The 26,714-nt window shown below is 62.5% G+C and overlaps 1 protein-coding gene and 1 long non-coding RNA gene across 8 annotated transcripts in view; one reads left to right on the top strand and one right to left on the bottom strand.

Moving 5' to 3' along the window:
• The window catches only part of CTNND1 (catenin delta 1), a 28,884-nt gene extending 4,481 nt beyond the window's left edge, over positions 1-24,403 (bottom strand). Inside the window, exons 1-12 of one of the 7 annotated variants that reach the window (XM_032111776.1) lie at positions 24,191-24,403; positions 8,826-8,944; positions 7,773-8,086; positions 6,681-6,752; positions 6,272-6,430; positions 5,551-6,083; positions 2,139-2,602; positions 1,857-2,040; positions 1,482-1,599; positions 1,016-1,169; positions 608-625; positions 287-355 (exon numbers count right to left, since the gene is read on the bottom strand). In XM_032111776.1, coding sequence (XP_031967667.1) covers positions 287-355; positions 608-625; positions 1,016-1,169; positions 1,482-1,599; positions 1,857-2,040; positions 2,139-2,602; positions 5,551-6,083; positions 6,272-6,430; positions 6,681-6,752; positions 7,773-7,967 — 1,966 coding nt within the window. In that variant the 5' untranslated portion in view covers positions 7,968-8,086; positions 8,826-8,944; positions 24,191-24,403. Of the gene's footprint in view, positions 1-286; positions 356-607; positions 626-1,015; positions 1,170-1,481; positions 1,600-1,856; positions 2,041-2,138; positions 2,603-5,550; positions 6,084-6,271; positions 6,431-6,680; positions 6,753-7,772; positions 8,087-8,825; positions 13,574-22,319; positions 22,346-24,190 lie in introns of those variants that run through there. The other 6 variants (XM_032111778.1, XM_032111775.1, XM_032111781.1 and 3 more) reach the window with 6 other exon arrangements.
• On the top strand, positions 20,456-25,677 carry LOC116445438. Its single transcript, XR_004240784.1, has 3 exons — positions 20,456-21,469; positions 24,399-24,571; positions 25,212-25,677. It is a non-coding gene; the product is annotated as an uncharacterized LOC116445438 (long non-coding RNA).
• The last annotated feature ends 1,037 nt before the right edge of the window (positions 25,678-26,714 follow it).

Raw genomic sequence — 26,714 nt, 5'->3', positions numbered from 1 at the left:
GCTGCTTGGCCAGGGGCTGTGATTGACCCCCTGGAGCAGTACTTCCCTCTGAAGGGCGGCTGTCCTGAGGCAGCGCTGACCTCATCCATGCACAAGATCCTCACAACTACTGGCAGAGCTCCCATTTTAACAAGCCCTTGGGCATTCCTGCTCCAAACCCAACTTCTGCCCATTGGAGAGGCTCACTTGAATGGGAAACAGCTCCTCTTGCTCGCTCCTCTCCCAGGCTGCTGTGGCAAAAGCTGCCCTGACACCCAAGCCCTGCATAATTGCTCAAGGAGCATACCTTTGGCTGGAGTTGTTCTTTTGGGAAAATCCACTGTGTCGGCACCAGGGTCTTCCGGGAGCTTTTTACCTTCAAACGGCAAGTGGAGAGGCGTGAGACTCCTCCTCTCCCCACCCACCTCGGCCCAACAGCTCTTTGCCACTTGCAGGAACAAGCCCAGAGGCGAGCTGAAGCCAAGCAACCAGCATGTCCCAGGAGAGGACATTGGGGGCATTAGCCACGCTGCAGGCAGAACGTGCCCAGCTGGGGAGGGGGGACAAAGAGAGCTGGAGAAAGCACCCAATTAAACCACAGGAAAAGTAAAACCAAGAGCGCACTCACCTCTGGAGAACCACTCGTCTATTGGTGAGGCGGAGAGAAGGACAGGAGAGAGGGGAGGCAGGAGAAGAGAGGTGCCGACAGCGTCATGGGGCAGATCATTTGGCAAGAAAGCAAAGGGGAGGGGAAGGGGTAACACAGGAGACAAGGGAAGGCGTGGAATTAATGGACATGTATCCGTCACCATCCCGCCACCACGGACACCCACCACAGCTTGTGTCAAACGCTTTGGGGCAAGCCAAGCAGCAGCTCCCAGAGCCAGGGAAGCAGGGACCACTGCGCCTCTGGAGAAAGCTGCCCCCTCCAGCCTTCACACGAGATGCCCCAGTAGGAGCACAGAGACCCCAGACCACCCTCGAGAGCCGCCTCTGTCCCCCTCCCTCCCCTCCCTGCTGCTGCTGGCACACGAACCTTTGCCTTTCTTGGCCCCGAAGCAGCTGGCGGCGTGGGGCCCGGCATTGTTGGCAGGGGCAAGGGGCGTCTCCTGGTAGCGCTCGGCGTGGGGGATCTCGCGGTGGACTTGGTAGGACAGGTTCCTCAGCAGGCACACACAGTTCTCCACCAGCTGGGGAGAGAACCAGAGCGTCTGACTGAGACACTGGGAGCAGCACTCCAGCTCTGCGAGCGAGGGCCCGACCCAGCCTTCAGCTTAAAGCTCAAGGAAAACCCAAGCCAAGACCTTAACCCAGGCAGACTGGGAAGCCCTGAGCCAGGGACAGCAGCGTGGGGATGAGTGACACAACCAGGCCCCCGCTGGGGAGGCCAACATTGCTACCCCAAACCGCAGGCTGAGAGCCAGACACCTCCTGGTCCAACTGCGCCAGGTGCACCCCACGCAGGCTCTCCCCTTCCCGACACCAACCCCGCTGTGGGGTACCTTGCTGTCCGAGTCCTTCTGGCCGATCTCGGACTGCACGATGTAGATCAGGGCGTCCACCAGCCCGTCACATTCCCGCAGCTTCCGACGGGCCTCGCTCCGCTCCGAGCTCACGTTCCTGGCAGGCAGGAGAGAACCGTCACCGGAGAGACAGCTGAGAGCAGGCGAGGGGCAGCCCGCACCCCGCAGAGCTCAAGAGAGAAAACGGCTCCTGTGGCTCCCCTCACCGAGGGGAAACGCCTCCAAACTCAGGGTCTGCGTCACCAGCAGCTGTCTTAGCAGAGCAGCTGCTCCACAGACCCCTGGAAGTGCCAGGAACGGCCCGGAAAGAGTGTTGCAGCCCAAACCCAGGCCAGTGCTCTGACAGATCCATACCTAAGGCAGCCAGCGGTGTTGGTGAGCACCGACTCCCACTCTATATGGCGGGGTTTGGAGTCCTCGTTGGGCTCCCGCTCCCAGCCGGAGCGGGGAATGACCACCTCATCCGTCAGGGCATGTAGTGCGTGATCCACGATGGCCATCTTGATGGAGTCATGCGAGGAGAGGTTCCACAGCGTCCCTGCAACGCCACAAGCGGAAGGTGAGCACTCGGACCCTGGTCACAGACCCCACCCCAGGGCCCAGCCTGCCCTGCCCTGCCCTCCCTGGAGTCACTACCTGTGATGACCTCGGTGAGGTCCATGTCGTGGGCCTTGCGCAGCAGGCGCACCAGCGCGGGCACGCCGTCGCAGTTCTTGATGGCGATCTTGTTATCCTGGTCCTTGCCGAAGGAGATGTTCTTGAGGGCTCCGCAGGCGCCGTAGTGCACCTCCTTCTTGGGGTGGTCCAGCAGCCCCACGAGCACGGGGATGCCCTTCAGCCGGCGCACCTCCGTCTTCACCTTGTCGTTGCGGTAGCACAGGTGCTGCAGGTAGGCGGCCGCGTTGGACTTGACGGCGTCCAGCCGGAAGCTCAGCATGGCTATGACCTCTGGCAGCTCCGGCTGGCGCCAGTTCCCTGGGGCCGGGCCGCCTTTCCGCAGGCTGTCCAGGCTGGCCAGGCTGCCCCGCTCGTGCTGGGCCAGCGGGGCCCAGTAGTACCGGTCGGGGGCCACATCATCCACCAGCATGTCTTCATAACTCCTAGGAGAGAGGGCAGAGGGTGTCTGAGCACAATCCCGGACCTGGGGGAGGCTGTGTCCCCTCCAGCCCACCAGAAGGGATGAAGCTGGATCCTGGTCTCTGAGCCCTGTGGAAGCAGGAGCCAGCCCTGGGGCACGGGCAAGAGCCAGCCCCACAGGCAAGGTGCACTGCTGCCCACCCCCGTCCTGACCAGGAGCAGCTCATCCACAGACTGGCAGCGTTGGGAATGAGCCCAAAAAAGCACACGGAAGTTTGAAGTGTTAACTACTGCCCCACATGCCGAAGTGACATTTCACACTCCCAGAACACACACATCTTCTCAAACCCCAGATTCTCCCATTTTTGCAGTCACTGGCACTATAATCCTTCCCCCACACAGGCAGAGGAATCCAGTGATTTCCAACAGAAAGGGATGGGAGGGAACAGCTCTGTCACCCCTGCTGTGCCAGGACACTGAGGACATTCAAACAAGACCCAAGGAGAGGCTTCCACTCTCTGCTCTGGCTCACACCTGCCCCAGGGGCTGCTCAGCCACCTCCCGAGCTCCTGGATCAGGCACACTCAGCTCCTGCCCATGAGCATCCTGACAAGGATGGTGGCAGGTCCTGCTGCTGCCACCACGTCCCTTCCTACAGCCTCTGGTACAGGACTTGCCCAAGCCACCAGCTTTAGAGCCGCTTGCGCAGCCACGCACCCACCGGGCGCTGTGGCACCGCCGTGGTGCGGCGGCGGGCTGCCCGGCTGGCTTCCAGCAGGTCCCAGTGGGGACCACGCCTGGCTGCTCAGAGGTGCCGAGGAGCAGCAGCAGCACAAGGCTGGAGCGGGACGCGGCCACCAACACTTGCCAACACGGCTGGCAGCTGATCCTGCTCCCGTGCCAAGACTCAAGCTCCCTGGAAGGGAGGTCCCATCCCGCCACAGTGCCAGATCCCACCCTGCAAGTGTGGGGGATTCCACCTCCTGCGGTGCCGGATCCCCCCCCAGGCAAGACGGGGCTGGGCAGGGAAGGACCTTCCTTCCCTCCTTCCCTGCAGAGGGAGCTCCGAGAAGAGCCCCAGAGCAGGGGCCGGAGCTCTCCGCGGCCGACGGCAGCCAGCGCGCGCGGTGTCCCGCGGCTCGAGGCGCTCCTTCGGCTCCGCGTGCCTGGCGAGCTGCCTCCCCGAAGGGAAGTCGTTAACAGCCAGGCTCCTGCTCAAGACAAACATCTCTGAGGCGGGGGGACGCTGCTCTCCCTGTTCCCATCGCTGCGAGCTGGGCAGCCCGTGCGGACGGTAACTGAGAAGGTGAGGGACAAGCCAAGCTCAACAGCGCCTGGATTCCACAGATTGCTGTGATCTTTATCGCTCTCTCTGCCCGGGGAGGGGGAGCCGGCTCAGGGGCCCACCAACCCATCTTTCATACCCTGAGTCGCTCCCACAACTCCAATAGAGTTGACCTCTCCCTGCATGACCCACATCCCCCAGCCTCCCACCCGGATGCAGCTCCTGCACTTGGCTCCTGTAACCCCCGTCCTCCAGGACCTGGAGGAGCAGGAGCACAGACACCTTCCTGCGCAGCAGAGAGGGCTTGTGGTCTCAAAGGCCACCCAGGACACAGCCCAGGGAAAGTACACGAGCCAGAGTCTCTGTCTGGCCAAGCAGCCAGGGGTTGGACACACCCGTGTAACCCCTTCTGCCCAAGATGTTCCCTGAGGGATGAGACCTGATGGCCATGTGCTCAAAACTGCCCACACTGGCTCGTCCCCGGCTGCCCAAGGGGGGAAAAGCCTGGAGCAGCCCTGCCTGCCCTCCTCCAGCCGGCACAAGCTGCACAAAGCGAGGACGCCGAGCAAATCCATCTGGGTGAGCAACCGCCCTGACTGGTTCAGCAGAGCCCAGGAGCACTTGTGCTGGCACCAGCCACAAGGACAGACAAAGCTGCTCCTTTGGTCCCTCTCGCAGCCAGGAGCTACCCCGGATTTACAGCATGCACCTGGATTGGGCAGATCTCCACAGGGGCTGGCAAGAGTCTCCTCTCCCCCAGGTCTCTCTCCCTGTTGTCTCTGTTTTGTGTCCCAGGATTTTAGGCAGCCTGTGCTGAGCCTTACCTGTCTGCCTGGGCCCACTCTGGGGCACTCAGGAGGTGCTGACACAGTCCCTTCCCCATCTCCAGGACTCTGGCTCAGCCCCTCGCTCCACTGCTACCTCACCACCCCCAGAGCCATCCCCCAGCACCTGCCCGAAGTCCTGCTGACAGCCCAGCAAGGAGCAGAGCAGGAAGCAGTACTTGCGCAGGGACAGCTGGCACCAGAGATCAACGGGCAGGAGTCACGACCTCAGGCATGTGACATCCTGAATGCCTGGCAGGGCAGGAAGGAGCTCCAGGACCCTGCTCTGGCCTCCGAGGGCAGCACAGCCCAGCAAGCTGGAGGAGCCGCCATCGCCACAGACACACAAGGAGGAGAAGCTGCTGCTGCTGCTGCCGAACAGGTTGAGCAGCTTCTCCCACCCTGCCCTGTGGCAGGGTCGGGCTGTGCAGGAACGCTCCCGGGGCACTGTGGGGCCGAGCCCTGCTCACCCCAGCCTGGGCTCAGCTTCGCTTCCTGGGGCTGCTCTTGGCTCAGAGAGAGCACAATCGTGGGACTGCAGCTGCTCCCGACACACAACCCACACAGGCACCACTCCCAGAGGGATGCACCACACTGGGGCACACACGGCCCTGGTGGCACAGAGGGAAGGGCCTGGAGCTACATCCAGCTGCCCACCGGAACTCCTGGCTGCAGGACGACCGGCTCAATTAGCGCCCAGGTTTAACCACCAATTAAGCAGACAATTAGAAGCGGATGCAAGTTTTCTCCTGCGTGAGCCACGTGTGACTCAGCTCAAAGTGTTGTGTCCGTGGTCCTCCCTCCTCCAAGGAGGATGAAGTTCAAGGGACCCCAGAGCACCCCAGAGCCTCCTGCCACGTACCTGAGCCGCCGCCGAGCGTCAGACGGGGTCCCCGCCCTCCTGGCCGTGCCGTAGTCAGACATGAGCCCGTAGTCCACGTCTTCAAAGCCCATGCTGCGCTGGTCATCCTCCAGGCCGTAGGGCTCGGGGTGGAAATGGTTGAGGTCCATGTTGCTGCCCCCGACGCGCACCTGGGGCTGGGGGCCGTAGATGTCCTGGCGGCTGGGGGCGCGGTAGGTGTCCATGGAGGGGCGGTAGCGCTCGTCGATGCGGGTGACGCGGGACAGGCTGCCGTAGCTGTGGTCGCTGCCCGGGTACCCGTCCTCGTAGGGGCGGCCGTAGCCGTCGGGGTAGTGGTAGTTGCGAGGGAGGGTGGCTGTGCCCGCCTGGCCCAGGTAGCTGCCGGGGCCCCCGTTGCCGTTCTTGCGGAAGTTCCTGTCCATGGTCTGGACATAGTTGCTGGTGACGGGGGACGTTTCCAAAGGCAGCCCATCAGGCCCCACCGGCACCTGCTGCACCGTCCGGGTGGTCACGGTCTTCACCACTTTCTTCACCTGGAAGGGTGGAGCAGGACACGCTCACATCAGGAAACCCACCATGTCCCTGCATCCCCACATTCCCCTGCCGGCCCAGCACTTTACTTCAGGACCATTTCACGCCCTGTTTCAGCTCATGGCAGAGCACCCAGCCACCAGGGTCCCCCACCGTGCCCTGTCCCTCCATGGTGTCCCCAGGCCTGTACCGTGGTCTCTGTACGCCGGGTTGTCCCATCATCCGATGTCTCCACGGACACAACTGACATGGCCCCTTCCGGGTCCTCCTCCATGGTGTACGTCTCCTCCACGATCTGGCCCGGGTCCTGCATCCTGGGGATTGTGCTGTACAAGAGGTGGCTGTGGTCCTGACGGGAGAAAGCAACAGGCAGTCAGACCCTGTCACGAGTCTGGACCTTCCTGGGAGTCAGCTGGATGAGAGATCTTTCCTCACAGGGAGCCCTGATACCTTTTGGAAGACGGTACCTTTAAGCCAGAGTGGCCACATGAGAAGCCCAAGTCACCCTCTCCCAGTTGGAATGGGGACACTGGGGCACTGTCCTGGACCCTCCCCCAGCAAGGAGGCTGCCCGCAGCCAGAGGGCCGAGCTCCCCCTACCTGTGGCCCGTTGAGCTTCAGATCTGAATACTTCTGCCTTTCCAGGTCAGCATCGCCCAGGAAACGTCCGTTCTGAAACACAGCAGGGCAGCAGGCCTGTTACTACACGGATCCACCACGCATCCATCCTCACCTCCCTGCAGGGCCCTGAGCAGCCCGTCTCACGCATCGGACAGACACACCCGCCGTGCACCCCACGGGAGCCCCAGGAGAGGAACGTACTCCTCAGGGGTCTGTGCCATGTGCAGCAAAACCTCCCCTGGGCCAGCCTGGGGAACAGTCGGAGGAGACACCCTGACATCCCAGCTCTCCCGCACGCTCCTGATGGAATGGCCACGACCTTTCCCTGCTCCCCAGCAGGGCCCCGGACACCTTCCACATCTCCCGAGGCAGGAGCCACCAGTGACCCCAGAGGCCCCCCCGGGCCTGGGGGAACCGCGCGGTGGCCGATCGCAGGGTGCTGCTGTTTGACACTTGAACTCTTCCTCTGTCCATCCTGCCCTGCCCCACAGGTCCCTCCTGGCACCACCACCTTCCACAGCCGGAAAGGCACCCGGCTCCTGCACACCACCACGCACCAGCCCTCCGGGCACCCCTCTCCAAGACTGAGCCCGAGAAAGTGAGGGGACACCTCAAGCCAAGGCAGATGAGACCACATTTCCAGCCCTGCAGAGAAGATCTCTCCAAGCCCTGGTTTGGCCGTGGGGGGGACCGACAGACTCCAGGGATTTGCCCTTTGTCACACACAGAGGGAGACACGCAGCCCCCAGCCCCAGCATTCCGGCTGCCCGCCAAGCAGCCGAGTGGGATGGGGAGCAGAGATGCCCTGAAACTCAGCACAGCCAACCTCTGACCTTCCCAAAACCAGAGCAGAGCCAACCTGGCAGCAAGACCCTCCAGGCTGGCACCTCCTCCCCCGAAGCCTCTGTCTGCCGAGGGAGGCCTGCGCACCCCCAGACCAACTCCAGTACACCAGTGCCACGAGAACAGCCGGGCCCTCCTCCTCCTCCCGTATCCAAGGAGGGCTGAGGGGAGGCAGCTCCGGGGGCTCCAGGAGCCTGTGCACGCCCCTCTGCCGAGGGGGTGTTTTACCTGGTGCCGCCGGGTGAGCGTGCCGTTGGCCAAGCCCGGGCCGGCGTCCTGTGGGGAGACCCGCACTCGCTCCAGCTGGGCTGAGACATGGCGCCGTTCCTCCTCCAGGGCCCGGGTCAGCTTCTCGAACTGTGCCTCCTGCTCCTTGACAGAGGCAAGGATGCTGGCGGTCGACTCCACTTCCGAGTCGTCCATGGGTGACGGGTGCCCAGGGTGGGCAGGGCGGGGGGCACAGGGAGGCACAAGTGAAGGCGGCTTGGTGGCAAGGTGAGGGTGGGAAAAGTGACCTCGAAGGGCAGGAGCCCCTCTCTTCACTGCACATGATTTTGGGGGAGGAAAGGAGGAGAGAAGAGCGGTCAGAAGAGACTGATTTCATTAAGACAGATTTTCAGAACAGGGGGAAAAAAAAAAAAAAAAAAAAATCTTACGGCATTAACACCCGCTCCCACCCATCACCAGAGAGCTGGCAAGAGGGTCCTGGAGCAGGACTCAGATGCAAACTGCCCCAGCGTTAAAGCCTGGAAAAATGTCACTGTGGGGCCAGAAGCTCCCCCCAGCACACCAAACAGGTGAGGCTGAGCCAGGTTCAGAAGAGCTGCTGTGGGCTGAGGGAAAACCTCATGGGTAAGGAAAAGCTGTGGGCAGGAAGTGCAGGAGGGGAGGGCATGTCCCTGGGGTGGGGCAGGGGACACTCCTGAAGAACAAGAAGTGACCCACATCCCACCGCTTCCTCCAGGGAAGGGCGGAGGGAGAGGGCCCTGTCACTTATCTGCTCCCTCCTCCTTGGTGTGGTAAGAGATGGGGAGACGGCCCTGGCTCCACAGCTCCTTCCTAGCCAGGAAAGGGGATGGAATGCAATGGGATCCCACTAATGGGGATCCCATCAGCCCCTGTGACTGCTGCCAAAACTCACCACCCTCCAGGGATGCTCAGCCCACAGACCAAGGAATGGGCTTTGGCCTGGACCCCTCCAACATCCCCGCCCAAAGGAGAACAGCAAGTGAGCCACAATCAACATTTTGGTACAGAAAGGCAATATTGTTCCATACAGACCTGTTAGAGGAGGAAGCTCAGGTTTGATTGGCAAAGGCACGGGACAGCCAGGTCTAGACGCAGAGAGTCATGGGAGAAACAGCCCAGCCACCACAGTGAGGAAGCAGGAGGGAAGAGAGCTGCAGGGACAGCGGGAGCAGGTCAAAATCACACACGAGAACTCCAAACAGGAGGTAGGGCAGGCACGGAGCTGGGAAACGGGCGCCTCTCTCCCACCCCCTCCCCTCTGAAGGATGGGCAGCGTCTAGAAGGGCCGGTGGGGCGGCAAATGCGGCGCTGCTCCCACAACAGCCCCCAGCTCTACGGAGACTCCAGCACCCCTCAGAGAAACGGCAGAGGCGGGGAGGAGTGGCCAGGGCTCAGCCCTCCACCCCTCCCGCGCAGCCCGGCCGAGTCCCTGCAAGCCCGAGAGGTTTTCCCAAAGCTGTGCAGTCACGGCAGGCGTGTGGGGACTCGCTCGAGCCGGGCAGGCGGCACAGAGGCTGCTTTCCCACGGTCTCCAGCACCGGCTCTGCCCACTCCGCTCCCCGGTGCCACCGCCCCGGAGCGCCGATAAGGACGACCCGGGGCTGAGAGCTCGCTTAGGCAGCATCCCTGCTCCCAGCACCTCCTGCAGCCCCTCGGGACCCAGCCTGCAGCACATGCTGGTGCACAGGAGCTCAGTAAAGACTCTTCTGGTCCGTCACACCCCTCCCCACTCCTCCTGCGGCTCTGCTCCCCAAAGCCTCCCTCGGGTGCAGGCGCGTGTCAGCCATGGTGGCACCGCGGCGACGGAGCCCAGCCACGCAGGGTGGACGCTTTCCAAGCGCTTTGGAGGGCGCCCACAGCACGTTCCGCCATCTGGTCACTGCCACTCTGTCATCTGCCTTCATCAGTAAAAAAATCCAGTTGCTCTACTCGTGCCCACGTGGTGCCCAGCAGGAGAAGGAGCTGTGGCACACCCAGCCAAGCCCGGCACCCTGGGAGGAACGTGGCCCACCACCCTCTGGAGCACAGGCAAGCTTTTGGAGGCTCCCAGACACAACTCCTGGCGCATGCACGAAGCTTTCCACCCCTCCCACCTCGCGGCAGGTACTCCCTGAGGCTTTTCCAACCGATCAGCTGCCCGAGCCTTGTATGGAAATGCAGGGATGGCTCTGACCCTTGCTGCTCACTTGCCCTGCGGACTTGCAGGATTCTCCAAAGGAGAGGCTCGGTGCCTCCCAGAACACTGCTGACACATCCCAACTCTCATCCCTGAGCAGCACTCCGTATCTCTGGTGGGCTACCACCCACTTTAAGCAGGGACACAGATCCTCAGCCTTTCCAGGGCTCCCTGACGGAAGGGGAGCAGCTCCTTGCCACATCCCAGTATTGTCCAGCAGGACACAGGGCAGTCCTACCACCCCACGAAACAGCAGCATCCAAAATCCCAGCCAGCAGTCCCCCGGCTCGTTGGGATTTGTTTCCAGACTGGTATTTCAGCAAACCCTTTAAAGGAGGGGAACAGCCCCCTGTGGACGAGGGATCCTCCACAACATGGCCTTGTCCAAGCAGCTGTGCTCCCCAGCCAGCCCTCAACTGTGCCAATGCAGAACAGGCAGATTTTTAGGGCACGGGAGGGCAGAGGCAGCGCCCTGACTCCAAGGAGAGACTTGGCTAGTCTGGTCTCATGAAGAGGATCACGCCTGCAGCAAGTGTGGACTAGCAGGGTCTGGCTCTGTGGGAAGCACGGACAGGAGAGACGGGAGCCCCAGGAGATCCCCTTGGTCCCACACGGCTGCCAGGCAGGGCCCGCACAGCCCACTGGGCCGCCCCAGCCCCAAGTCCCCACCTCTGCATGTTCCCTGGGAATGGGGCTGGGAAACATGGACACTAACAATGAAACCTGCAGGGCTGTTAGGGCCCCAGATAAGGGGCCAGAGCAGCTGCGAGGCTGTTTCCTTCCCGTCCCTTCCACAGGGAGTAAACACAACAGCAGGGGAAGGAACAGGACAAGTCCCGCACCCTCCGGCTCCCGTCCCCTCGCACCCGCAAATCCACCAGTGGATGCTCAGGAGGGGCCACCCTGAGGGTCTCTCAGCAGGATCAGGCCACGTTAAGCAAAGAGACTCGGTGTCAGGGGCCATGCTGCCTGCACAGTCGCCATTCCTGCCCTGAGCACTGGACATGGCTCCACAAGGGGCAAGAGGTGCCAGCAGAACGGGGCCTCTCCCAGTTTTCCTTCACCACCAGGACACACCAGCTCCCTCCGCCCTCGTTCCAGCCATTGTCTCTATCGATCTGGGATTAAAGACATAATTATGAAGAGGCAGTGCCAGGTCCAGAGAGGCCAGCAAGAGCTGTCCCCGCAGACACAGCCAACGCCATCCCGGCTGGAGCACGGCCATTCCCTGGGTTTGGCACACAACCTCCAAACTCGGCCCTACACCCCTCAGCCGTGAAGAAACCGCCCCACATTCAGGGACGGAGGACAGCACAGCCCCTCGGCGCATCCCAATGCCTGTTTGGGGCACTCAGTGGCCATCTCCGGAGCGAGGCAGGGAGGGCAGGAAGGGGAGAGCCTCAGTTATGCATTCTGCTCCCTCCAGCCAGTGAGCTGCTTGTGACAGCGCAAAGCCAAGTACACAGGAACCCGCAAGGGTGAAATTCCAGGGATCGCTTTGCGCCCATTCCCCCCCCTCCTCTTCCCCCCAGCCTCTGAAGATCCAACTACAGAGCATTCTTCCAGAGCCAGACCCTGACCGGCTCTGAGGATGGCTCATGAAGGCCCTTTCATCATGAGAGAGGCACTTGCTGACACACCCGTTACTTAAAAACCCCAGCAAGCCAAAAATATTTCAGCTGGCTCAGTTCAGGGCAAACCAAAAAGCCTAAGGACAAAGCACACCCTGAGCGGCTTCACCCCAGGGGCAGAACCCTCTCCGTTCCCCCAGCAGCCAGTACGGGGGAACACCAGGGAACAACGCAGTGACCCAGGAAGCTCCACATCTAAATCCCCCTGGCCTTATCTCCCAACTTCCCAGCACCAGCCCCACCCTGTGCTGTGCCCACAGGTCCCAAAGCCAGAGCGGGTCCACTGGAGAGATGTCACAGAGCCTCGGGAGCAGAGCTGCTTGCTGGCCAGCAGGCAGCTGCCAGCCCACCTGTGTGCACAGAGCTTCCCCACCACGATCTTCCAGTCTGCATAAAGGCTTGGCCACAGCCGGACAGGCACCCCAGACCCTGAGCCCTCCACAGCTCTCCAGCTGCAGCCAGCTTTGACACGGCAGGTTCTTCCAAAACCTCTCACCCTGGCTTCTTCTGGCAGAACTGCCTTCCCACAGAACAAATCCTTTGCCTGGAAAAATAAATTTCCAGGGCCAAACCACAGACATACCCTCTTAGAGTTCACCTGCACCCTCCTGTGCCAGAGGATGGAGTCCAGGCCTTGAAGGCTCCCCACCAGGAGCATTTTCCTGGAGTCTGCCACGGAAAGATTAACCCCAGGGCCCAGACCGAGCCAACAGATGGGGAATTGTACTCCACAGGCCAGGGAAAATGGACAAGATCCGGCAGATAAGACTCAGGCTGGAGGCTTGACAGGCAGCACCACTGCAGCACAGGGGATCTCCAGCGTAGTCCTCTACGTGGATTCTTCCAACAACCTGCTCCAGCCCTGCTCCATTCCCCGAGTCCCTGGAGAGCTGTCACCCAAAGGTCTTGGGATCCCTGGGGCTAAGGCTGCTGCCTCAGCACAGAACACTTGGGGCAAAGTTCAACCCAAGCACCTGCCAAGTCAGAATCTCCTCTGCCACATCATCCCTGCCCCAGCAGCCTGCTAAGGGACGCACCAGGCGCCCACGGCCATCGTCCTGCGGCCACCAGGGAGGGGAACAGAACGGCATCGGCTCTGTCTGCCACGTCCCGGCCCTTCACGCAGCTTCACCGCTTGTTTGAGACCCCCGGACACCTGTCCAGCGCGCGGCAAGGTTTGTCACCATGGCCAGACACCCTTGGCAGCCCCCACACCGTGAAGCATGAGCAGAGCCCTTCTCCTCCAGCTCCATCAGAGCCAGGACGGACACAGCCCCTCATCCAGGCTGGCTGAGCCCCCGTGGGGCTCCTGGGCCAGACCCACCTGCCACGCTGACAAGAAGGGATGCGCTTCCTGAGGAATTTTGCAACACAGTCCCCAACTCTGCTCCGATAACTGGCCTTTCCCTCTCAGCCCGAGGGCCTGAGGAGAGCCAGCTGGCTGCCCGCTCTCTGAAAGCTCTCAGCACCAGACCCTGTCCTCGAGAAAGAGAGGAAGCAACGAATTCTCCCGGTTGCAGCTGCCTATCATGATGCACTTAGGAAAACAGAAACTCCATCAATAATTCAAGCCTGCAGTTGTCCGAGTGCTCGCAGTGCACTTGCTCTGCACAGGCTCAACAGCCCTGCTAATTCACCACAGGCTTCTGGTCAGTCTCAATTACCTAAAAAATAAATGAGCCAGCATCCTTGGCATCTTTCCCCATGCTGAGCGCAGGGTGCAGGCTCACACATCAACCCTTAGACCTCAGCCTGGCCGAAGCAGCAGGGCACGGGAGGGGAGACCACGGGCCCGGGCTCACCTGCTCCTGTGTCCAGCTCAGAGCGCCTACAGCCCTCAGGCCATGGGGGAAGCAGGACAGCTGGTGGTGGGCAGTAGATCCCACATCCCTGTGCGGGTGAAGGAGAGTTTTGGCTGCTTTTCTCTCTCCCCCGGAGGCAGGAAGGTGCCCACAGCCATCACTGCAGAGCAGCCCACCCTTGAGGGACCCCTGCCCAGGACTACATCCTCATTGCCAGGCTGTGTGAGGCCCCTTGCCCCCACTCCCCAGCATACCCTGGCCCTGCCAGACGCTACATCGGACGAGAGGTTTCCCTGCCTCCTGCCCTGGGCTCCAGGAGGGCTCTTCCTGCCGGCAGGTCACAGAGCACGGTGGACTTCGGGCAGGCTGGCAGGTGGCCAGGAAAGGGCTGCTCCAGCGGCAGGTCGGACACCGCCCTGGGCGCCTGCCTGCTCCGGCCCAGCCCCACCTCCCCCGTGGGGAGCCGTGCCCCAGGTGCCGGTCACGGCAGGAGCCCGGCGGGTGAACACCCAGGAGCGGCGCCGCGGGCGGGGACAGGCAGGGAGCCGTTCCTCCTCCGCCCGTCACACCCAACTGGTTGGACTGGCAGCGGGATCGCCACCTGGCCTACCTCACCTGCCGCCCCCAGTGCCAAGGATGACGATGGCCACGTAGCCGGGACGGGTTGGGAAAGCCTCCCTTCGGAGAGGGGAGTCACCTGGAGACGCAAGCCGGGTGCAGATCGCACCTTATAAGGGAGCAGGCCGGCAGCCAGGGAGCAGGATGAGGAGGGAGCGATAAGGGCAGGGTGGGGCTGGAGGGGAGGAAGCAGAAGGAAGCAGGAGTGTGGGTCGTTCCCTCAGCCAGGGCAGGGGGCCGAGAACGGAGATACCGATCGGGTCTGCAGGACGGGTCTGGACACAGCCGACGTTGTGAAACACGGGCGATCCCCCGGGGAAGGGATCTGTCCCTGGCTGCGCTGAGGTCACCGGGCCGGTGCCACCCCGGCAGGGCCAAGAGTGAGGCAGCCGAGCACGGAGCGGCGCAGGGTCGGCTGTGGAGAGCTGCGATTGTTCTGCTGGAATGCCAGCAATCCTGCGGCGGGGCAGCTGTCCTCCCAGGCACGCCAGGGGCCACTCGCCCGCCTCCGAGCACGGCCAGGACACAGCATGCCAGGAGCTCCTTCCCTCCAGGAGAGCCGGGAAGCTGCCGACCCTCTGCACCGGCTGGATGGAGCACCACGGCGAGGGGAAGGGAGACGAGCTTCCCTCGGCATTTTCAGGGAGGAGAGGACCGCAGGAGGGCAGCCAAGCGGCCGGGCTCCGGGCAGAGACTCTGTCCGCCCGCAGCCCCCAAGCGGGACGGCCACAGGGCCGGAGCCTTCCTGCCAGCAACATCCTGCTGCATCCCACTGCCCCACTGCTCCCATGGGGCACTGCCTCGAAGGTCCCCGCCCTGGGGACAGCAGCAAGCAGGGTCCCCGCCGCCCCTCTGCACCAGCCCCACGGCTCACACCCCCAGGCCCAGGAGATTCACATGTCGGGAGCCCTGCAGCAGCACAAAGGCGGCTCTCTCTCCTCGCTGTGGGAATTCGCAGCTGAGCGCTCGGCAGGGACAAAGGGATTTCACAGGCACATCCCCAGCCGGCGGCCGGCCTCCCTCCCCCCGGCGTCCCCGCTTCCTGTCACAGTAGCACCAGACCTCGGGGGCGCAGCAGCAAACAAACACCCAGCGCCGGATTCTGGGAATGGGGCCAGAGCATTCCCGGGGCAGGCCACGCTTCGGCAAGCCAGCGGGCTCCTGCTTCACCCCAGTGGCTCCCGGGCAGGGGGAGGCAGCAGCCCCCCGGCTCTGCCACCGCGGCCCCAGGCGAGCAGGTGAGCCGGGGGGATTGCAGGGCAGCCCCCTGCTCCACCCAAGGAACAGTGGCCACCTCGAAGGGGCACATGAGCTGTCCCCACAGCCACAAAGCTCAGTGGATGCTAGCGCAGGGCTGAAGGTCAACGCGGCCCCCCGGGCTCCAGCCACGCCAATGTCCCTGCCCTTCACCCGTCCCCCCCACCCTCCACCAGGATCAACTTTGCCATTCAGCTGCCTCTCTCCCACAGAGAGAACAAACACACCAGAGATAAGGGCCATACTGGTGGAGTCCAGGGAGCAAAGTCCCCTCTGTGAGACCCGAGGCTGCCTGCCCAAGCCGAGGGCACTGCAGGTGGGGGAAACTGCATGCTGTGGCTCCCCATCCCAGGGGCACATGAGCTACTCCAGAGCACACAAGCGCTGCTGGCTGTCCCCAAGCAGAGAGTGCAGTCTGGCGGCCAGCATTCCCAGCAGGATTAGGGGCAGCCTCCCTTTATCAGGCCACGGGCGCAAGCACCTGCAGCTACCTGTGCCAGCCCAGCACCCGGGCACACGGATCTGGGACCATTCCCGGGCATAGAGCTCTCCCTCCCCACAGCCCTCTTCCCAAGGAAGCCACTTGAGATCATTTCCTGTCCCGCACCTGCAGCCCCAGGAACCGGTCCTGGCTCCAGTTACCCTGCTCCAACCAGTGGACAAAGGCAGCACAGGAGAATCTCACTGGCACCAGCACAGGCCCTGCACCACCGGGGACAGCCAGCACTATCCGCCCTTCCTGCAAGAGCAAGTCACCAAGGAACCAGGAGTGGGGAGAAGGGCAGGAGACAGGGCCCCCCAGCCTTCCCAGCAACCCCACGTGGGGTCTCCCCACCCAAAGGGTACCCGGGCACCCCTGAGGCTGACAGGGCGCCCCTCCCTCTGCCAGAGGGGACACGCTCCCCTCCACTCCCCGCGCTGAGCAAACAGGTGAAGTAGCATTTGGTGAGGGAGTGGCCAGGAGGGAATTGCCGAGATTAAGCCAAGCTGGCCGGAGGGAGCGGCCCAGGAGCGGGACCCCCTGCTCCCCCTCACCGCAGCCAGCCCAGACTCCCCGAGCAGGTAGGGCGGCCGAGGGCTGAGTCAGAGCACAAACCACGCGGGGCTGGGCTGAACTGCCCGGCTCCTCTCGCTCGGCATGACCTCATCAGGTGCCCGGCTCTCCAACTGCACGCGTGCGTCTGCTGGAGACGGCTCCGAGGGCCCTGCCAAGAGCAGTAATGAACGGGTGAAGGAAAGCCACTGGAGAAGCATCAGGCAGGAGCCAGGGAGCGAATCACGCACGGCTGGAGGTGGGGAAGGGGGTGCTGCAGCAGGGTGACAGCGAGCCCCCCAGAGCGCTCCGAGGCCCCGCGAGCTGCACACACAGGCTGGCGGGAGCCAGCGCTCACACAGAGCGGCAAGGGACACACAGGAGAGCGGGCCAGGCCACGCTCAGAGGGACGGCAGGACTCCATCCTGCCCCAGCCCCGTGCCCAAGCTGCCTGCACCCCCAGCTCTCTCACCGAGAAGCAGCTTCCCAGGCTCCTGTGCGAGCCGAAGGGAAGGAAACCTGCGCTTCCTGGTCAGACGGGAGATGACATCGTGGCTTCCCTTTCCTGCAAGTTTCTAAACACGACGTCCTGCCAAGGACCACTCCCCGCCGCCCCTGGCCTCCACGCAGACGACCTGGAACCAGGCTGGGAATGCCAGGCACAGGCACCACCACCAGCCCAGCCTCGGCCAGCTGTGCCAGCCAGAAGGTCAGCGTGGCCCACCCAGGAGAGCAGATGCCTGGCCTTCCAGCTTGCTGAAAGCATCCTGCCTCCAGGGAACACATCCGGGGGTTCTCTCACCCATAGTGCTATCACATTGCTGTCCAGGGCTGGGAGCATCCTAGAGGAGAGGGTGGAAGATGTTTTCCAACCCCGTGAGGCTCTGGCTGTGCCCGCCATGCCCCAGAGATGGGTTGGTTACCTGCACAGCTACAGCAGCACCAATACCACAACCCCAGGACAACATGTGCCCCCTAAGCCAGCTCTCCAGCCTCCCTCACACACCTCATCTCCATGGCTGCACGACTCCCTCAGGGCTCCCTGACACCGTGGGGCTGCCAAGGCTCCTGAAGGCAGGACAGGGCACCCTGGGAAGCCAAGCACGAGTCCCCTCAGAGCTCTCACGGCTGCCAGAGCTTTGCTCCGCAGGCCCATCCACCTGCCCTTCACAGGCAGCTCCTCTTGCTGCTGAAAGGAGAATGGAGAAGGGAAGTGAGTGGTTTTCCACCCCAGCCAGCTGCTGGTGACAGACCCTGGGCAGAGATCAGGGGAGAGCAGGTGGCTCTGCCGCACCAGTGCCTTCTGGAGGTAAAAGGAGGCAAAAAGAAAGGAGAGGAAGGATGGCACAAAGCCAACCTGGAGTAAGCGGGCTCCCCACATCAGAGAGGATTTCTCCCAGAAACACCCTGGGCTCTCCACCTCCTCCCCCTCAGACCCCAGCGAGCAGGAGGGGGACGACATCTCTCCCCCCGGAGCGAGCCGGCCTGCCCGCAGCTGAGCCAAGCATGGCAAGCAGCAGCCCTGCGTGCAGCAACACGCTCGCAGGAATGCGTTACTCCATTGGGCAAGGGGCCTGCCAGCAGCATGCAAACACCCCCGGTGACCCACCCTTCCAGGTCGGAAAAACTCGTCTTTGCAGTTCCACACACTCCCTCCCACCCACAGCAGATACCCACATGCAGCCCAGCACCACCGCCTCTCCTTTCCGACTGGGCCGGGACCGGGGCTGGGAGCACCGGGAAGCAGCTGAGAGAGCCAGGGGCTCTTCTCAGAACGGACCAGCCCCAGCGCCACACGAGATGGGGGAGAGAGGAAAACGCATCGTCTGGGGACAGGGAGACGCCTTCCTCCTTCTGGACAGGGCGGGAACCAGTTCCCCATATTCATCCAGTCCAAGGCCACCCGGCTCTCACACACAGGGCCACCTTGCTCCCTCCCCCAGGTAACCACTCTCCTATGCAGGAGGCGCTTTCACGGTTGCAAAACCTGCGTGAGACGAGGGGAGAAGGGAGAGCTGCCCTCCCGCATGCTCCGACTGCTGCTCCCCATGCCCAGTGCCCACAGCCCAGCCCTCGGGGACCCAGCAGTGGCAAGTACAGCTCAGGTGTGCCCAGGAGGGCCAGTGAACTTTGAGCAGCATTTGCTGTGACCAGGGCCAACGCCCAGAGGCCAGGATGGAGGTACGGGAACAGCTCCTGCCCTCACATGCACGAGCCCAGCACGCTGCTGCCACCAACCCCAGCCCACCCAGGGGCATCTCATACAAGCCCTGGAGCTGCAGATGTTTCCAGAGCACCACCACCCTGGCCAGGCTATAGGAGAGCTGTTCCTAGGCCTTGGCCCCCACCCCAATTTGCCTGGACCCTTCCCTGTTTGTGCTGGAAAGCCAGGCATACCTGGCCTGGACAAGCACCCCACCACTGGTACCACAGCAGAAATCCCCCGCCCCATCAGCACAAACATGTGGGCACAGAACTGCTAAAATCGAACACGGGATAAAGGGTTCAGCCTGGCTCAGGTCCTCAGGCCTGCACTGGCACAAGCATTCTTGGAGTGGGTAAGAGCTCTGCAGTGCAAAGTCACCGTGGACCTGCCGCACAAGGTTAGGGACACCGGCACAAGCTCCTGGGACCCGCCACTCCTGTCAGCATCCCCTGGCAGGGAAGGCCATCGCCCTGAAGGCAGCAGGAGCCAGTGTGGAGGGCTGGGCAGCAGGGACCATTCGTTCCCACCTCAGTCCAAGGTCCGTACACGCCAGACGTCCCACTGCCAACCTCCGACCAGCAGCTGCTCCGGGTTGAGAAGAGCAGATGAAAGCAGAGGTGACTGGCACCCTGGCTAAGGGTTGGCCCATCCTGGCACCACGCCTGGCAGCTTGCGCTCCTTAGTCACTGGTTTGCCCCCACACCCAGCAGAGCCACCTCATCTCGCCCCTCCTCGCACAAGGAAGCAGTATTCCTCACAGGGAAAAGCTGCATCCTCCATGGCCAAAGGGGAACAAGAGGATCGCACTGCCAGCCCCCAACAGGCTGGGGGCACACGGGAACACAACAGAGCACATGAACCCAGAGGTCAGGCCCCGCACACAGCGGTCACTGGACAGGGCAGAGGGACAGGCGCGCCTGTGCTGAACCAGCACCAGCAGCCTTCCTGGAGGGAAGGAAAGCGGATTAGCAACAAGCACAAGACAGGCAGGAGCCGGACAGACTCATCAGCCTGCTGCTGGGGGTTTCCAGCATAAGAACTGGCTCTAAGAAACCATTTCCTCCCCCAGCCAGCCTCCTCAGATGATATAAAGCAAAGAGAAGGTTGTGGCCACCTCGGAGAACTCGAGGACTTTGGTCGAGAGCCCGTAAATCCAACCCCTTTCCGACAGCCTAGCGCTGAGGCACATTCCTGAACTCTGTGCCAGAGGACAACCTCCTCCACTGGCCAAGCCCTGTGTCACACACAGAGGAGTGCCTGAATCACCCAGGTTCGAGTTTTGTCATCACATCCAGGCAACACCTGTTGTCTTCTATTGACCCAAACCAGCTCCGGGTTCCGCTCCTCTCTGTCAGCGAGGCACGGACAGGACACAGCCACGGCGCTGCAGAGACACGGGTGTTCAGAGCCAGGAGAGCTCTGCACTTCCCCGGAGACAGCATCACCACAGTCTTGGGAAAGGGCTCTGTCCTTGCCAGCAGTAAATGAGTGACAGTTATGAGGGGTTGTTGGGAAGGGAAACCAAGAGCTTTACCCAGCACTCTCCCCCTAAGGCCACAGACATTGGTAAGCTATTTCGAGAAGCCAACAGCCTTCCAGGCACGGTCCAAGCCACACTATTATTTTCTGGGTGTCCTAAAGCCACCTCCACTGCAGATACAATGGGCCAAGGTCTTATCTCCGTGCCAGAGGCTGGAGGAGGGAAGAGATGAGAGGCAATCCAGGGACAGACGCCGGCTCCGCGGTCTGGGCTGGACCATTCATCTGACTCCCAGCCCATCTTTAGGGAAGGGATGGCCTCAAGGGCTCCTCAACCACAAAGATCAGGCCCTGACCTCCACGTCGGAAGGGAGGAGGCTCACCCCACCGTGGCCGCCCAGGCAAGCCCAGCACGCTCCACTGAGCGAGCGCTTTCATCCTCCCACCCCTTCCAGGAAGGCTCCGCGCGAGATTCCAGCAATGCTGCACACAGCAAAGGACAGTCATCCGCACACTCAAGAGTCCGGCCAAGCTCAGCCAAGTGGAAGAGCAGATCCTTAAAAACTGCCTTATTGCTGTTGACAGAGCACAAGCAAACACCAGCAGGTAAGGAACCTGCCTCAAGAAAGCCCTGGGAGCGGGATGGAGCGGACAAGGTACCCCATGGGAAGATGACTAACAATTCCCCTGCCTAGATTCTTCCCACAGACCTGATGGACACTGCCCCGCTCCACTGGCAGGAGCCCCAGCAGAGGCAGCAGCCTGGGAGTCACCAGCCAGCCGCTGACCCCACCTTGCCACAGCCAGGAGAGAGGGCATGGAAGTGGCAACTTCAAACACAAGCTCTGAGCACGGCTTATGGGATCCCAGCATGCCTGCAGAGCTGAGGACAAGCTCAGTGCTCCACTGCAAAGACCTGGGCAGCCGAGTCCAAAAGCATCTGTGCGGCACACGGAGGGCATCAGTGAAACCACAGGTAGCTGCAGTTGAATACTGCCACAAGGCTCCGTGTGCCCAGATGCTCCCCTCTGGCTCAGCGGGAGCTGGGCAGAAGCCTGGGACAGGAGCCTCCAGCTCCTGCTGGTCACAGGACAGCACAGCCCCCCCAGAAAATGGCCTGCGAGCCCCATCGTCACCGGCTCCCTAGAAGGGCATAAGCACCGAGCCCTTGGAGAGAGAGAGAGGGAGGCACTCCAGGAGGTCCACCCCTCTCTCCCAACAATCAGAGGAAGCTTTGTTGTCCAGGCTCCCTCGCCCAAAGCCCAGGGCCATAACGGAGGCGCCCCACCTCCCTTCAGCCAGCCCGCGGGTGCCTCGCCGATGCCAGCAGCCCTCATGACTGAGAGCCACCCAAACTTTCTCACCCCAAGCTAAGTCTCCTCTCTGCAACGCTCCGAGGAGGCATAGGAATGCCCACGGTGCAGGGGAAAGCGATGCCGAAGGAGGTCGCCGGAGAAGGCATGGCGAGCGCTGGGTAGGGGGGAGGCAGCCGGGCTGTCGCTAAATGACAGTGTGGCCAAGGGAGACTCAGAACGAAGCGGCTGCTGAGCAGACCCCCGAGGCCAGCTCCGGCACCGTCCTGCCTCCCCGGGAAGCGTTTCGGTGTCGCTTGTGAGCTCGGGCGGACGGGCCTGTCGGGCTGTTTTTAAGCTCAGAGCGGTTCCACTAGGAGGAGGCGCAGCCCCACCCGCACGCTTGACCCCCCCGGGCACACCGGCCCCTTCCCCGCCAGAACAAAGGCGCAGGCGAACGACACACCGGGCGATGAGCCCCTGCGCGGACGGGCAGAGCCGAACCGGGCGGCCGGACGCAGAGCCGGAGAGCCGGGCCGTGCCCCGGCCGAGACGCCGCGGAGGGCCGCAGCCCCGATCTCCGCCCGGGGGCGGGGGGGCCCGCCGGTGCCGGCCGCGGGAAGCTGGCACACGGGCCGCCTTTGTTCCGGGCAGGGCGAGCGGCGGCGGCCCCGGGTGGGGAGCGGGGCGGCCGCCCGGCCCAGCCGCCTTTGTGTCGCTCCCCGAGGGCTCCCGGGCGCCGCCAGCGCCCCCGCCAGGGCCGGGCTCCGCCGCCCCACCGGTCCCGCGGGGCGCGGCCGCGCCTGGCACCGGCTCCCGGGCAGGACGGGGCTCCCGGGGCCCGGTACCGACCGGGCCCGGCACGAGAGCGCGGCCAAGCTCCGATCCGGCCCCGCCGGGCGAGGACCGGACCGGACCGGCCCGCCCCGCCGCGGGGGCGTGCGGCGCCCGGCAGGCGCCGGCCCGCACCGGCTCCGCTTCCTTCCCTCTGCTCCCCCGAGCGGCGGCGCGGACGCCGCGATCGGTACTCACCGTGGCCGGGCTCCTCGGCGGGCGGGCGGGCGGGCGAGGGGGGGCGGTCCCGCCCCGCGGCGGCGGCACGGCCGCCCGGCCCGCTCCGCGGGTCCCGCCGCGGTGGCGAGGCGAGAGGCGAGGCGGGCGCCCGGTGCGGCGGCGGCGCGGGTCAGGCCGGGTCCCGCCGGGCGGCGCGGGGCGGTGTGCGCGGAGCGCGGGGTCGGTCGGGTCCCGCCGTGCGCCCGCGCCGCTCCCGCACCTAAAATGGAAGTTGGTCCGGCGGGCGGGGCGGGGCGGGCGAGGGGCCGCCCCCGGCGTCAGCGGCCGCGACGAGGACGGGCGGGACCGGGGCGGGACCGGGGCGGGGCCTGGGCGGCAGTCCCGGTGGGGTCTGTCCCGAGAGCGGTCTGTGCCCCGCGTGCTCCGTGCCGGTGGGGTCTGCCCCAGCGGTGCATGTTCTCCAAACTGGGGTCTGTCCTCAGACGGGCTCCACCTCGGGGCCATGCCGCCCCGGGCGCAGACCAGCTCCTCCTCAAGGTCCGGGTCTGCCCCGGCCCGGCAAGGGGCTCTCGGCGACACCCCCGGAGCAGAGCCTCCTCCGGCCTGTCCCTCTGGAGCGGCGGGAGAACAGGTTACCCTGCCCAGGGTGGAACTTGCCCAGAAGCAAGATTCCATGGCAGGACGGGCTGCAGTACGTCCCTGGGAGGTCACCCGGTCCTCTCTGGCTCGAGGGAAGAGGTGCTGGCGGGACCCCAGCCACAGCTCATCGTCAGTGGTGGAGGGGTTCCCCTTCCCTGGGAGGCAAGGAAGTGATGCCGGGCCAGCCCCATCGCGCGTTCCGGGCTGCTCCCCTGGGAGAAGTCCAGGTCCCCCGAAGGTGACAGTTTTCTGCCTCGTGCCTGGTCAGGCACCGGGGAGAACCCTGCCTGCTCCTGACTGCAAAACTCTTAGTGAGATAATGATAGAGGAAAAGAGCTGAGGACGGGTTTGGGTGGGATAGGTGATTCTTGGGGTAAATATGAGCTGGGAGGCAGGGAGGATTCGATAACAGCCTGAGGATGGAGGTGTGAAGGATGTGATCCCGAGCCTCCCCAGCCGGGTGGGGGTTGCTAAAGGTGGTGCAGAAAGGTGTAACGAGGCAAAATGGGATTTGATGCGTACAAAGGGCACATCTAGGGAGCTGATCGGGGCGTGGGACCCCCAAACCCTCCCTGATGTTTGATTTGTAAAGTAGAGCATCCAACCGGCCGGCAGCAGAGGGAGAGCTGGTCCGCCCCTCCCAGGGAGGAGAGGTTCTCTCCATCCCACAGCAGGGGAGTGAGACCTTCTCTCTGCCTCCCTTCATCCTCGTTGTCACCCAAAACAAGCAAGCTGGGTCCCCTCTCAGCCTTGTGCCTCGAGTGAGAACTGCTCCCAGATCAGAAATAATTCCCATCTGCCCTCCCCTTCCTCTTGGCCCACACAGGGAGGAAGGTGGGTGCATCCCCTGAATCTCAGGGACAAGGAGGGAGAAGAGGTGCTCTAAAAATCCCTTCTGGGAAGAAGGGTCCTCACCTACCTGACACACCTCCCAAGGGACAGCTCTCCCTCAGGGAAAAGGCATCAGAAACACCTTGCTCCTCCATCCCAGCACCAATGACACGTCTGTCCTTCCTTCCTCTGCCCAGGCAGAGTTTGGGCAGCAGGGTCTCGGGGGTCCATGCGCGGTCCCGGCACAGTCACACCCTTCCTCTGCCCTCTTCAGAGACTAAAGGTGCTCTAGCAAACACGGCTCTGATGCCGGGCGAGTGCCTCCTGTCCCCAGGATGGAGCTGGACAGGGTTTATCCAGGCACTGGCCCTGCCCCAGCCCTGCCCCGGCAGCTGGAACACCCGACAGCGCGTGCTTACTTTGGAAGGCAGGCTGGACCCTGATCCTCCAGCTTCGGCTCACCCTGCAGCAGATCACGCTCTCGTTTGACTGTAACTCCTGGGGCAGAGAAGTCCGTCCCACTGCGTCCTGGGAAGAGGAGAGATGAGTTACTAGCCTGGGAAAGTCTCCCCTCTTTTACAGTAATTGCTTGTAATAACATCTTGCACATCCCCTTTCATCCTACAGCTGATGCCTTTTCCAGATGAGACGCCCAGAAGTGCAGCTGCCACCGGAACAGAGCAAGACAATTTGTTTACAAGGCAGGCCCGTGCTCTCGGCGGCCGAGGGCAGGAGGAAGGGGAGGCTGCCATCTCCGGGTCCACGCAGGCGGCTCAGGGGGATGGCCTGCATTGTTCCAGGTCAGGATAACGAGGCCCTTCCGCAGCCCCTTTCCTATGGGAATCCTGACAGGTTGTCGTCCCTCCCCGCACGAGGGGAAGTGCGGCACCGGGAGGGGGTGGGGGGGTGAAGCGACTCATCTGCCAGCACCGCAGGGGGAGGAGAAGGGAAGCAGAGCCTGGCAGAGCTTTCTAGCTCCAACTGGGAGATGCCAGGCCATAAAGCAAGCCCAGAGCCCACCCTGACACCTTTCCCAGTGCAGCTCCACGCGCTCGGTGTCGTCCCTGCTTCCCACCAGCCTCCCACCGTGCCTGGGCTCTCCCATGCCCACAGACCATCCTGCTTTCAGCCTGGCTGCATCCCATCGTGCCCTTGGACTGTCAAATTCCTGCTACATCTTTTGCTCAAACGTGCACAGAAATCTCCTCCCCTCCCAGCCCACGAGGATTTATTGCCACTTACAGTTTCTCCTTCCTCTCTCCTTTTGCAGCCTCAGATCCTGCCTCCATCCATCCCTTTTGCCACTGTGGCAGGGTACAAGGTCCCTCTGGAGAGCAGGGACTCAGAGGCAAGTCCTGCCCTGCAACACAGGCAAAGGGGATATTGCTGAAAATGATCCTGGCTATGAGACCTGAGGCAGGAATTTTCTTTCTCTTACAGAAGAAGCTGGCTCAGAATCTGCTGATTTGAGGGCTTGGGAGACACTGGAAAGATGGAACTTGTCCTATGAGGAGGCCTCTCTTCCTATCAATAGCAGAGGGAGCCTGGACAGCCAGCAGAGTTTAGGCATTGCCTTCCCCTCTGCAGTGAATCCCACCAGGAGATAAGCCCTGCTGGACATTCCCAGCCCTCTGAGTCACCCAGGGCTGTGCCCAGCCACCCGACAAGGGCCAAGGACACTGGCTGTGCTGCACGTCTGCAGCACAGGAGCACCTGAAGGTGGACAGAAAGATTCAGGGTCTGACACGTTTTGCAGTGAAAACTGCAACCGCATACTTTTACCCAGGAAAATCTGGCAGCAGAAATGGAGTTTAGAGAGAGGGGTTAATGGGACAAAGGGCTGCTGGTGATTTTTCTGCTCTAGGTTATTTGGCTTTGGATACTAGTAAAAATGGCACTCATAAAAGGCCTCTTTTGTGTACCTACAATGGGAGTGGTTGCTGGGGTTGCCAGTTCAAGTATCAGTGAATTGTAAGGGCAGACAAGGCCGCTGGTGGGGAGGGAGCAGCTCTGCAGCTGTTGGGGTGCAGTGGGCTGGGGGCTTTGCCCTGCTTGCCAGAGTGTGGCTGCCCTCCTGTCCCACCTTGGTCCCACTCACTGTCACAGGGCACTCCATGGCGTCTGGATCCACGCGCTCCCGGTGAGGTCAGGCTTTCCAGGCGACGGCTCCGATCATTGTAATTCCAAAGGATTGCAAGGGGTGGGGGAGGAAACATCTCTATTTTCCTTCTATTTTTGTGAGCATATGATAGCACTTTGATATGAAATTACTTGTTTTGCTGCATCCCTCGGTATTCCGGGCCGGGCTCCAAGCCACCCGGGGGCAGTGACAGGCTGCCAGTGACCTCAAAGGCCGCTGGCCCAGGCCTGGCACCAGCCGCTTTCTCCCTTGGTTTGTGTCCATTTTGCACACAGCAAAAACAGAGAAGAAAAACCACCCTCACATGTCCAACCAGATGAAAATCCCTCTGCAAGACCACATTTGAAGACTCTGTAGATTTAAACTCTATGGCGACATCCAGGCTCCTGTCCTTCTGCAGTTCCTGAAACTTCCACCCACTTGGGTTGTTTGTAGGAACAGCCACTGTCTCCAGGCAATGGGGATGGATTATAATCTTTGTTCGTGTATGTGGAGTGACTGACGCAGATGTGTGTACAATGGGTGCTTTATAGAACGACAAAATACTTTAAAACTAAGTGGGCAGCATCACTTGCTTGAAGGACGGCTTCGGAAGTACCATCAATCCTCCCCTTCAGAGAAGCTTGGGGCATGAAAACACCGTTTCTCACGCTGTGGAGTCTGAAAATCCAAACCAAGGCACAGCGCGGGGCTCCTAGCTCCTGAACGCAGAGCTGCTCCACAGACAATACCTTCCCCATTATCGACCTCGTGTTCTTCAGTGCCACCACTGCAGTGACCACGAGCAGCCCTGGCGCGGCTGT

The sequence above is a fragment of the Corvus moneduloides genome, chromosome 6, assembly GCF_009650955.1.
Source record: "Corvus moneduloides isolate bCorMon1 chromosome 6, bCorMon1.pri, whole genome shotgun sequence".
Taxonomy (NCBI): Eukaryota; Metazoa; Chordata; class Aves; order Passeriformes; family Corvidae; genus Corvus; species Corvus moneduloides.
This window is presented reverse-complemented; position numbering and strand designations above follow the sequence as displayed.